At 40.4% G+C, this 13,178-nt stretch overlaps 1 protein-coding gene across 3 annotated transcripts in view; it reads left to right on the forward strand.

The window, feature by feature from the left end:
- The window catches only part of Mfn1 (mitofusin 1), a 50,652-nt gene that overhangs the window by 6,258 nt on the left and 31,216 nt on the right, over window positions 1-13,178 (forward strand). For all 3 annotated transcript variants that reach the window (XM_031376567.1, XM_031376568.1, XM_031376569.1), the window contains exons 3-7: window positions 257-392; window positions 3,446-3,608; window positions 8,191-8,315; window positions 9,423-9,531; window positions 11,742-11,849. In XM_031376567.1, the coding sequence (XP_031232427.1) occupies window positions 257-392; window positions 3,446-3,608; window positions 8,191-8,315; window positions 9,423-9,531; window positions 11,742-11,849 (641 nt within the window). The remainder of the gene's footprint in view (window positions 1-256; window positions 393-3,445; window positions 3,609-8,190; window positions 8,316-9,422; window positions 9,532-11,741; window positions 11,850-13,178) is intronic.

Consider the following 13,178-nt stretch of genomic DNA (forward strand, 5'->3'; position numbering starts at 1 on the left):
TTTGGTTTTTCGAGACAAGGTTTCTCTGTATAGCCCTGGAACTCTTTCTGTAGACCAGGCTGGCCTCGAACTCAGAAATCCGCCTGCCTCTGAATCCCATGTGCTGGGATTAAAGTCGTGCACCACTACTGCCAGGCCCATGAACATTTTTATTTTTCAATTGACCTGTTACATAGAACAACCCAAAATGTATACAGTTGTATAATTAGCAGGATTTATTTATATCTCTTTATCTAATACCATTTCAACTTTGCAGCAACATACAGGAATCCAGAACTTGATCGAATAGCATCCGAGGATGATCTGGTGGAAATACAGGGCTACAGAAACAAGCTTGCTGTCATTGGGGAGGTGCTGTCTCGGAGACATATGAAGGTGGCATTTTTTGGCAGGTAAGCCATTATCATTTCATCTGAGGTTCTTTGCACAGGTCACCTTTTCATACTTATAGCCCAGTTTGTGTGATGACTCAGTGGGTGGCTTGTCCATCTCCTGACTGAAAGTGGGCTTGGGCTGGGCAGTGGTGGCACACGGCTTTTATCCCAGCACTTGGGAGGCAGAGGCAGGTGGATTTCTGAGTTCGAGGCCAGCCTGATCTACAGAGACAGTCAGGGCTACACAGAGAAACCCTGTCTCAAAAAAACAAACAAACAGAAAATGAGCTTTGGGAGAATTGGTATACTTTTACTTTTTACGGACTCTCATCTCATTAAGGATTGGCTGCATCCCTCTCTCCCTCTCCCTTTCGTCTCCCTCCTTCCTTTGTTTCTCTCTTTATTTTCCTCCTTCTCTCTCTCTCCTTTCTTCCTCCTTTCTTTCCTTTTCCCTTCCTTCCTTCCTTCCTTCCTTCCTTCCTTCCTTTCTGTTGTTTTTGTTTTTAAACAGTTTCTCTGTGTAGCCCTGGCTGTCCTGTAACTCACTCTGTAGACTAGGCTGACCTTAAATTCAGAGATCTGCCTGCCTCTGCCTCCTCGGTTGCTGGGATTATAAGCCTGTGCCACTAAAACCTGGCCAAGGATTGGCTAGAAAGGATTGGTTAGAAAGATGGGAAATGGATAATGAAGAACATTATTTATGATTTTTTTTTTTCTGTTTTTTCTTCTTGAGATAGGGTTTCATGTAGCATAGGCTGGGCTCCAGTTTCCTGTATTGCTCAGGCTAGCCTTGAATCCTGATCCTGCAAGCTTGTGCCAACATATCTAGGTTGGGAGTTATTGTTCTAGGTTCATATTAATTATTTTATCTTATTTTCCCTGAGACAGGGTCTTACTGTGTATCCTTGGATGTCCTGGAACTATTGACATAGACCAGACTGACCTTGAACTCACAAAGATCTGCCTGCCTCTGCCTCTGCCTCCTGAGTGGAATGTTTGAAATAAAGACATGTACAACTGTACATTAATTATTATGTCTTGTTGAAGACTCAATTTGTGATTCCCAGAGGAGAACAGGGAGCACTGTATGTCATTGTGTTCAAGTGATAGAGTGATCTTCATCACATCTGATATATTCATGTCACCATTAGGTGTTGGGCTGGAGATGTGACCTATGACAAAAAAAAAAGCTGCCTAGTGTGCCTGACCCTGGATTGATCCCCATCACTGCAAAAGAAAGATTCACATTTGGGGAGTTGATGAGATAGTTCACAGGGAAAAGACAGAATGCTAAGCTGGTGGGGACAGGTCAGGAAAACCAGGAGTAGTTGGAGTACTAGAACAGAAGTGTATTTGGTGCTCATGTCCCTTTCTATCACAGGCTTACTAAAATCCCTAGGATTTCCTGAGTGATAGGAATAGCTTTTATTATTTATAATGAGCTCCTTTGATCATACCTGAATTTATGCTAATGAGTTAATTAATGCCTAAGTGAGTTAGGGCAGCCCTTAGAGAATTTTAGGTAGGTTAGGGCTGACCATTAAATGAATTGAGAGTTAGAAAATTTGAGTCCCCAGGAGGTGGGTGACTGTTGGCTTTGTGAAAAGACTTGAACAAAGAATCACACGTGGTGGTACATACCAGTGATCTCAGTATTGTGAGCACAGGAGGAGGACTGCTTGTGCTTGGATGTAACTTTAAAGTCTGATTCTATGGTTCATAATGTGCCAGAGGGCTCAGCATCATTGGTACTTTGACAGATTCTAATGGGGGTGGGGGACCCAAACTAGTCTTTAGAATCACTGCTGCACAAAGTAATCAGAGGAGAGGGTTAATTTTTCAGGAAAAAAGTATTTTTTTTAATTAATTTTCTTTTTATGTGTATCATATTTTATGTTCATGTATGTTTATCATATATATGCAGTACCTCTGAAGGTCAGACAACAGTCTCTGATCCTCGGGACTGTGGGTACTGGGAACTGAACCGAGGTCCTCTGAAAGAGTAGTCAGTGCTCATTACTGTTGAGCCATCTTTCCAGCTTCAAAGGGTTCCTTTTAAAGGAAGGTCAAAAACATTCTTCTAAGTCCTGGCTACTTCCTGGGCAGATTGGGAACAATTTCCATGAAGTGAAAGTGTGCACCTTTGAGAGAAGATGCTGTTTTCTAGCAAGGCGGAAGGCTCCAATTAGCTTCTGAGAATTGAGAGGACTGATTGAAAGTCAAATCTCTGAGGGGGACAAGAGAGGTTCCTCGGGTTTCAGAAATGTATTGATTGCTGTGCATGCATAAAAAATTGCTCAGAACCCAGACAATTACACATTCATTGCATTGTACACACTGATTCTTAGTCGGTTCAGATAGGACACAGTGGAGACAACTTGTCTTTGTTCCTGAAGATTGGGGTCACTCAACATTGGAGGGGTGGAATTGTTTAATATCTTCATTCACATGTTTGGTATAGCCGGGTGGGCTGGAGTACTTAGAGACTCAACTGGCTACCTTGCCAGACCTCCTATCAGCTTGACTTAAGTGTGGCACAACAGTCAGTGAAGTTGACCTTTTCTGTGGCAAGATTCCCAGTGCATGTGACCCAGTAAACAGGAAAGAGCTGCTTTGCCTTTTATGTTCAGCTTTGGAAGCCACCCAGTGTCACTTGTGAAGCAGTTACCATCCAGCCAAGATTGAAGATGAGACATTAGACTTGTAATAGGACAAATACCACAAAAGTTTGATGTTTGCTTTCAAATAGCCATGAAAAGAAAGCAACAAGAGCTAGAGGAAAGTTTTTCTCTGGTACTTTATTTCCTCTAAATGTATATTGCTAATATTTAACGGTGCTCATCTTTCTTCTTTGGCTGTTTGTGTTGTTTTATTTTACTCTGTCTGTGTAGCTGAATTCCTGGTGGTCCTGTCTCTACCTCCCAAGTGCCAGATTACAGGTATACTACGTGGTGCATAGGTTGGGGTTCTCTTGTTTTAAAAAGTGCTGTCTACTATGTAACCGAACACTGAAAATGTTGGTTTGAGCCCAGTGGAGACTGTTTTTACTCCTTGTTTTTCATGTTTCTTAGGACAAGTAGTGGCAAGAGCTCTGTCATCAATGCAATGCTGTGGGATAAAGTCCTCCCCAGCGGAATTGGTCACACAACCAACTGCTTCCTGAGTGTCGAGGGAACCGATGGAGATAAAGCCTACCTTATGACAGAAGGGTCAGATGAGAAGAAAAGTGTGAAGGTATACTGCCAAACCCATAGTGTACCTGCAAATATCTATAATTGTAAGATTTTTGTATAATGTCCACCTGGTTAGACATGGAAGAACTAGTGATATTTACTTTGATAGCTTGCAAAGGCATTGGTAATATTTTAAATTCTGAAAATGTTTTTCTGAGAGCTAAATTATTGGACATATAAAATTGTTAACATGTTTTACTAGGGATGTAGGGGGATAGAACTCAAGGCTTCATATATGTTAGGTGAACTCTGCCATTAGCTCTGCCTTTAATTTTAAATAAAAATAGAATTAAGGGGGGCTGGAGAGATGGCTCAGTGTGTAAGAGCACTGACTGTTCTTCCGAAGGTCCTGAGTTCAAATCCCAGCAACCACATGGTGGCTCAAAACCATCTGTACAGCTACAGTGCACTCATATACATAAAATAAATAAATCTTTAAAAAATAGAATTAAGGTCCTTTTTTAAAATTTTATTTTATTTTATGTATATGAGTGTTTTGCCTGCATGTGTGTCCACCACATGTATGCAGTACTATTGAAGGTCAGAGTAGGGCATTGGATCCCCTGGAACTGGCGTTAGAGACAGTTGTCAGCTGCTGTGTGGGTGCTAGGAACTGAACTGCAGGGCAGTTCCAGAAGAACAGCCAGTGCTCTTAACCACCAAGCCATCTCTCTAGCACCCAAACTGAGATTTAGTAAAAATAGATTATTATTAGAAAATTGCTGTTTAATCTTAACTGTCTTTTTTTTTTCTTTTCTTTTCCTTTTCCTTTTTTTTTTTTTTTTTTTTTTGAGATAGTGTCTCACTATGTTGCTTAGAATGCTCCGTATAGGTCATGCTATACTAGTTTTGAGCTCACGGAGATTTGCCTGCCTCTGCCTCCTTAATGCTGAGATATAAAGATATTACCACCATGCCTGGCGTTTGTCCTTTTAAAAACTTAAATTCTTTCAGTTTAGGAAAAGTTACTAAGCATATTTATGATTAAATGCAGATTTCTGAGACTGGGAGCAGTAGCAGTTTGGGTCCTTATACATGGTAGCAAGAGTGCCTGAGCTATGTCCCTAACAACAAGCCCACACTTCCTAGCTCCCCCTAACGGTTCCAGCAACTGTGGAACAAGCACTCATCCATATGAGCCTACAAGGGCTATTCTCACTCAAACCACCACAGGTATCACTAGTACTTTGTAGTTAAGTTTGCCAAATTCACATTTGACTTATTTCTGGCGAATTATGTGAGTCTTGGGAAGATTTGCTATGTGATATTTTATAGACGTGATCTCTCATTTTTCCTGATCTATGCTCTCTGCTTCAAGTTCTCTTTCTTTAATGTTGTCTCCCTCCCCTGCACTTTAACAGAAATGACCCTAAGGAGTGGCTCCCTTTAAGGTAATAAACCCACAGTCCTATACAATATTTTACTATCACAACTATAACAGCTCGTACCTCATTGAATACTTGCCTTCTTACAGTTAGTATTCTGTATTTTGAACACTTAAAATATAAAATAACTCACGCCTTAAACAAAGCTGAGCCATGGATGTAGTGGCAGACTAACGCAGGGCAGGTTGTCTCTGAGTTCCAAGCCAGCCTACATGGAGAGACCTTGTCATAAAACAAGACAAATGCCTCAAACCTCCTACTACATTTTATTTTATATATGAGTGTTTTGCTTACACGTATGTGTGTGCACCATGTATGTGCCTGGTGCCGTGGAGGCCTGAAGAGGGCTTCAAATTCTCTAGAATTGGAGTTATAGATGGTTGTTTTATTTTATTTTGTTTAATTTTTAAGTGTCCATGTCCGTATGTGTGTGTGTGTGTTCACATGTCTGCATGTACACTCACTGAGAAGCATCATCAATGGTGAAAATAGGGGGCTATGTGTATATTATCCATTGCTGGAGGAGACCAGAAACGAGCCAGAGTTAAAAGCAACTGTGAGACATACCAGTGTGGGTGCTAGGAAGCAAATTTGGACCTTCTGCCAGAGCAGTACCCACTGTTAACTGCGGAACCATCTTCCCAGTCCTGCATCTTATTTTGTTGATGTTTTGTTTGTTTGTAGTGCTGGGGAGCTAAACCAGGGGCCTTGTGTTAGGCAGGTGATCACTGAGCCAGTGCCCAGCCTTTATGATCATAAAATCCTGTACTAAAATTACTGTATAGGCGTATAATCTATCAAAATGTTTATTAGAACAAGCCATATTTAATAACAAATAGGAGCTTAGAGAGATGGTTTAAGACCACTGGCTGCCCTTCCAAGGGATCCAGGTTCAATTCCTAGTATCTATATGGTAGATAATATCTGTAACTAATTTCAGGGGACCAACACCTTCTAAACTTAGTGAGCACCAAGCATGCAAGTGGTGCACCAGAAAAACATGCTGACAAAACACCATGTACATAAAAAATAAATTAAAAAGCAAATTAACAAAAATTAACGCTGTCACTAAGGACATTTGCTTCAGCCTCATTCAAGACTCTTGAGTATATTCGATAAATAGATGTTCCTCTAAACGCCTGATTTTTTTGGTGTTTAGATATTTCTACCTATATGTATATGTATCAAAAAGGTGTGGTGCTTGTTGAAGCCAGAAGAGGGTGGTGCCCCCTGGGATTGGAGGGGTGGGTGGATCCTAGAAAGCAAATCCAAGTCCTCTGGAGGAGCAGCCAATGCTCATAACCACTGAGCCATCTCTCTGCCTTTTAATTCTTTTTTTTTTTTTTTAAAGATTTATTTATTGCCGGGCGGTGGTAGCGCACACCCTTAATCCCAGCGCTTGGGAGGCAGAGACAGGAGGATTTCTGAGTTCGAGGCTAGCCTGGTCTACAGAGTGAGTTCCAGGACAGCCAGGGCTATACAGAGAAACCCTGTCTCGAAAAATCAAAAAAAAAAAAAAGATTGATTTATTATTATATGTAAGTACACTATAGCTGTCTTCAAACACATCAGAAGAGAGTGTCAGATCTCATTATGGATGGTTGTGAGCCACCATGTGGTTGCTGGGATTTGAACTCAGGGCCTTCAGAAGAGCAGTCAGTGCTCTTAACCACTGAGCCATCTCTCCAACCCTTTTTTTTTTTTTTTTTTTAAGAGCTGTTCACATGTAGTGGAGAGCTGGCCTTGAACTAGCTATGTAGCCAAGTATGACCTTTCTACCTCCCAAATGCTACAATTACAAGAGACATGTGTCACCACATTCTGTGTGTGCAGTGCTAGGGACAGAGCATGAGGCCAGGCACCACTGTACCAACTGAGCCACATTCCCATCTCTAAGAGATGCTGTCAGTAAGAACTGTATTAGTGTGTGAGCTGTGGCCTTTCCTTAATTTATTTTCTAATTTTGCTTTAAGCCCCTTGTGCTGTTTATTTAGTACACATATGAGTTATATTAAATATGTACATTGGTCTTACAAGTTAATATGCCTGAGACCTTAGCTTGAAAAACAGGAATGGTTTGGGCTTTAAATGATAGGGTTTCAAGAAGGTTTTTGTGAATAGCTGCTTGTCAAGAGCCAGAAAAAAAAAAAAAAGAATTCTTTCTTGAAAGACGTATTTGGCTCTGCCTCCCAGGTTTGAGTGTGGTACCTCACAACTGTAATCTTAGCACCTCAGGAAGCTGAGGCCTGAGGATAGTCATGAGTTTGGGCCAGTCTGGGCTAGAGTGGAAACTTGACCTCTCTTACTTTAACAGGATGTTTAAATTGACTTTAGAAACATTTCTTCTAAATGAGTTTCCCCTGTTATAACTAAACAGTACACCCTCATTTTAGAAGAACCAGAAAATACAAGTTTTCAAAAGCAGCAGACTCTACCACTACTTCTTTACTATGACTAGCACCATCAGAAGTTCCACTGGGCTTTGTTACTACTGTCCTATTGTTTGCTGCTTATGTTCCCAAACCCTAATTGTTTTGTAGCTGGTATGAGGAAACTTCATAAGAAAATATTTTTCTATTAGGTTGTTTTAAAACACAAGTGTCTTGGGGCTAAAGAGATGGCCCAGTGATAAAGAGCGCTGTCTGCTCTTGCAGAGGACCTGTGTTTGATTCCCAGCTCCCATATAACAGCTCACAGCTCACAGCTCACAACCTTATGAAACTCCAGTTTCAGGGCATTTGATGCCCTTTTCTGGCCCTTGAGGGTATCAGGCACACATACAATGCATTGGTACATACACAAGCAAAATATCCCTACACATTAAATATGTGTATAATATAATATACATATATAATACACATATATTTCAATGTGACATAGATATGTATATATATTATATATATATATATATATATATATATATATATATATATATATCCCTCATATTTCTCAAGATTGTTCAGGTGGTTTTATTTAAAACCATTTGAAGTTCAACTTTCAGTTTTGCAAAAGTGATTGTTGTTCAGTTAGGCTTAGTGGTACACACCTGTAAATCCCAGCACTAAAGACTCAGAAATAAGATGGTGAGAACAAGTCTAGACTGGGCTACAGTTAGCACTAGTTTGAGTTAAAATCAAATAGATGTTGTGCAAACCATTTTTAATTTTTAATTGAACCTTTCTTTCCTTGTCACTTTAGACTGTTAATCAGCTGGCCCATGCCCTCCATATGGATAAAGACTTGAAAGCTGGCTGTCTTGTGCATGTATTTTGGCCCAAAGCAAAATGCGCCCTCTTGAGAGATGACCTGGTTTTAGTAGACAGGTAAATTTACATCTAAATTGTGTTTTCTCTGGGCTTACTAAATAGAATAGTGCTGTTTATCACACTTCTGTGATCAAATACCTGACAGAAAGCAGTTTGAGGGAGGAAAGGTTTCAACAGTCAGCAGGAGCAGGAGGCAGTCTGTCATGCTGCACCTTTGTTAGGAAGTGGAGGGGACTCCAGGTCTCTGCTCCTGCTTCCTTCTCATGTAGCTAGGGAGACTAAGAGGATTTCATTTTCTGAAGTTAATGGAGTGCTTTTGGAATTTTCCCATTGCTTTCATTAATACACATTTTTATGTGGTTTAAATTTATTTAGTTTTGGCACTGGGGGTTGAATCAAGGACCTTTTGCTTGCTATGCAGCTATTCTGTCCTGAGCTACAGCCTCAGCTCCCATGATGTATTTTAAAATCATCTTATCAGTGCTTGACATAGTAGTATGTATCCATTGAATATTTTCCTTACCTATAGTATTCAAAGGATTCAAACATCTTTGGTATGCTTTTTGTTTCCTCAGTTAAAAATGTAATGTTCTGTGGAAACCATTCAGTTTGGATGTTTTTGTTTGTTTATTTGGTGTGGGTGGGTGTTGTTTTGTTTTGTTTTTTTGAGACAGGTTTTCTGTATAGCTCTGCTTGTTGTCCTGAAACTCGAACTCACAGAGATCTGTCTGCCTTTGCTTCCTGAGTGCTGGGATTAAAGGTGTGCATTACCGTGCCTGGCCCCAGATGTTTTGTTGTTGTTGTTGATATTGTTTTGTTTTTGTTTCTCTTTTTTTAAGGTGTGCTTCCAAGTTTCATCTCTAAACTGTACTGAATATAGCTGATTGGAACAATTTATTGTTATTTACCTCATCTGTTTTTATTGTTGGTACTTTTTTCCTAGTTTCAAGAATCAAAATGTGAAAGATTGAAGTATTAATTTATGTTGCTCATTTTGTCAAAAACATTAAAATTTTCTAGACATCAGATTGATGACTAAGAAAATTTCTGCCTTTGAGGTTTCAAATGATAGAGAGCTTTGTTGTGTTTTGTTTTTATATCTGAAACCCAGATTTTGTTTTTAATAAGCATTGTATGATGCAGTGTTTGCTTCCTTCCCATTAGCCCAGGTACAGATGTCACCACAGAGCTGGACATCTGGATTGATAAGTTCTGCCTTGATGCTGATGTCTTTGTTTTGGTTGCAAATTCGGAATCAACACTGATGAACACGGTAGGTTCTACTCTTGCTGTGCTTGGGTAGTGTCCACTCTAGTTCTGTGAAGTGAGGGACAGTCAAGTAATGAACTAGGAAGGAACTGAGGCCTTTCTTCCCTAGGGCCAGAGGGCTGTTTCTGGCCTGCTATAGTGTTTACTGCTTTCAGTAGCAGTCTGGGGCTCAATGGATTTAGCTTCTAGTAAGTGCTTGTAGGTTTAAGGTGATAAAAGTGTGATACTGACACTCACCCTCTGTGTGTGTGTGCCTGGAAGAGCACAGGCACTAAGGTTGTTAAGGTGTTTACTTACCAGTCTTTAAGAAAATCTAAACTATCCCTCCTCCTGCCTCTCTGTCACACATCAGGCAGAGCTTTTTCTCATCAAGTTCCCATCCTTCCCCAGCATGATGCACTGGGGTTTAAGCTTATCTGTGTTTACCCTGAGTTGGAAGGATCTTTATCCAGAATGACCAGATTCATTCCAAATAAATATTCAGAGTTTAGATATCTAATTTGCAAAACAGTAACATGCTATTAAAAATAGTTATTCACCTAAAGTATATGAGTGACTGAGCACCATTGTAACCAAGGTGTCACCAGTGAAGCCTGTCTTGTTTTTAGGGTCTTACTATTGAAAACATCAGGCTTCTGTTGTAATTCTGGTAGTGCTTGTAACCTGTTCTGTGAGAAACTGCTCAAATGTTTGAGATATTATAGAGGACTGCCATCATTTGGGTGGTGGCTAAGTCAAGGCTTTTCATAGTGTCTAGGGATGGATCTGACTAGGATCTTGGCTAGTATCTGACTAGGATTATGTAATGAAGAACAGGCAAACAGATGAAAACATGGAAAGGCTGGGATTGGGGAGGCTGGGTTTTGTGATGGAGAAACCACCACCCCCTGGGTTCTCAGTGTGTTTATTACATATATGCAATACAGAGGAGGAGTTATTACATACAGCTGAGTAAGGAAATGGGTTATTATAGATAGATAAGGGGGCACATTAGATATAGCTCAACAAGGGGACAGGTTTAGTAGGAAAGATCTCAGTAGGAAAGCAGTGTTCAGGTTGTATATATCTGGAGGGAGAAAGCTGTGGTGGACATTTCTGCACATGGTGTCAGCATCCCCACGTGGACCATAGAAAGGCCTTGTTGTTTTCCTGAGCCTGGCCTGGAGGAGACTTTTCCATTTTTCTCTGTGTCTGAAGCCTATGTCAAACAGCACACACTGAGGACTTCACTCCCTCAGGGCTCTCCTTTAGCAGATTTCTCAGCCTCATTCTGACTTTGGAGCCTTTATTTATACTGTTCTCATTTGTTTTCTCTCTGATGTTAGGAATCAAACTCAGCTGTACATGTATAAGACAGGCACAATCTCTGAGCCACACCCCTATCCTGTTGATACTACCTTGTACATGCAGTTTGTCCACTTCTGAACTTTTCCTCTTTCTGAATCCATAGTAAGCTGAGTGTAGTCACATGTCTGTAATCTCAGTACTTGGATATAGAGATATTCAAGGTCATCTTTGCTACGCAGTGGGCTCAGGGCATGCTTGGGCTGTGTGAGACCTCAAGCCCTGAGGTCTCATTATCACTGGTTGCTTCCTTCATGGAGCAGTGCCTGCTTCAGCTAGCTAAGTTATGTCTTTGCCCTGAGTAGACATGATGCTTCCTTCACAGTATTTATATAATGCACTTCACATGGACTTAGCCAAAAGGCCTAGAGATGGCCCATGGAGTATTTGCTCTGTTACTAGAGTTTGCACAAATATCTTACTTTGCTAATTACTCACTTAGCTTTTGTTATTGTTGAGACAGAGTCTTACTATGTAGCTCTCTGCCTTGCCTGAAGCTACCTGTGTTAGAACAGCCTGAACTCACAGAGAGAGAGTTGCTTGTCTCTACCTTGGACTAATGGTGTTCCCCTACCACAACTAGTAACTTAGCTAACCCTTAAAAATGATTTGAAGTAATGTGTAACACTTGGCGTTATTATCAAGCAGTCATTTTTATGTTTAGACATACAGATCAATAAGTATTAGTTGAATTTCAAGAGAGCCTGGCAAGAGCAGGAACTCTGCTTTTTTATGTTTTGATTTCGGAGGGAAAGGTAAGTGTTCTCAGGGGTCTGAGGATCCTTCGTCTTAGATCGCTGTGCTTCAAATGGTTCAGTATACATGTAAATAGAAAATATTTTTTAAAGTGTTATTTTTGGTATATTTCAGGAGAAACATTTTTTCCATAAGGTGAATGAGCGGCTCTCTAAGCCAAACATTTTTATTCTGAATAATCGTTGGGATGCTTCTGCTTCAGAGCCAGAATATATGGAGGATGTAAGTTTTTCTCCCTTTGTTTTGATCTGCAGTCATGTACATTGTTGTCTTCGAAAACAATAGACCTCAGAGGGTGTCTTGAGAAGTGAATCTCTGATTGTGAAAATAATATGAATATAGCTATGCGTCATGATACACACTCTAATCCCAGACTCTAGGTGTAGGCAAAAGGATCAGGAGTTCAGAACCAACATGAGCTGTGTAGTAAACAGTAGTTTGAGGCTAGTCTGAGCTATACAGGACTGAAAAAAGTAAAAGAAAAAAAAATTCTGGTTTTAGAAAACATATAGGGGTTTGTGATGGGCATCTGAAATCCTAAGCTCCCACTTGTTTGAGAACTTGAGACTTCTTCTTCTCTTTCACTTTTTCATATGTGGATGTTTTGCCACCCGGTATGCATGGCTTACATGGATGTTGCCAGGGGAGACTAGAGTAGGACATTGGTAGAACTGGAGTTGTAAGACAGTTGTAAGCTGTCACGTGGCCGCTGTGCATTGGAATCAGGTCCTCTGGAAGAACAGCTGTATTCTTAGTCATCTCTCTAGCCCCATGTTTAACTTTTTATCAAAGTATAAAATATGTAACAGAAACATGCCTACCTGCATCATGCGTGCCTGACTCTGAATTCACACCAGTTTCACACACCTACCTTAGAATGCAGGTAGAACAGCTGAGCACACCTGACATGGTGTCCTCATGGCCTTTGGCCTCTTTCTGTTTTGGTTTCTCGCTTTTGTCTCACTGAGGTTTGCCTTTAACCTTTCATCCTCCTGTGTATACCTCCCTAGTGCTGAGATCACAGGTATGTGTCCCCTGGCTTACATGGTGCTGGGGATTGAACCTAGGATCTCTTACATAGTGAGCTTTCCACTCACTTTAGAAAGAATCTCTCATTTAAGGGCCGGGTATGGTGGTGCATGCTTTTTAATCCGTACACTTAGAGTAGTGGTTCTCAACCTTCCTAATGCTGCAACCCTTTACTACAGTTCCTCATGTTGTGGCGACCCCAATCATAAAATTATTTCATTGCTACTTCATAAGTATAATTTGCTACTATTATGAATCATAATGCAAATGTCTGATATGCAGGATATCTGATATGTGACTTCAAAGGAGTCATGACCCAAAGAATGAGAAATACTGCTCTAAGACATAGGGAGGTAGAGTTTAAGGCCTGCCTGGTCAAAAAAGTGAGTTTCAGGCTAGCCAAGCATATGTAGTAAGATTCTATCTTGAAACAAAACAAAACAATCTGTCTAAAGGCATTTGATATGTGTTAGTCAATTTTTTGTTATTATTACAACATAGTTGAGACTCATGGTTTCAAAG

The sequence above is a fragment of the Mastomys coucha genome, unplaced genomic scaffold (genome assembly GCF_008632895.1).
Source record: "Mastomys coucha isolate ucsf_1 unplaced genomic scaffold, UCSF_Mcou_1 pScaffold17, whole genome shotgun sequence".
Classification (NCBI taxonomy): Eukaryota; Metazoa; Chordata; class Mammalia; order Rodentia; family Muridae; genus Mastomys; species Mastomys coucha.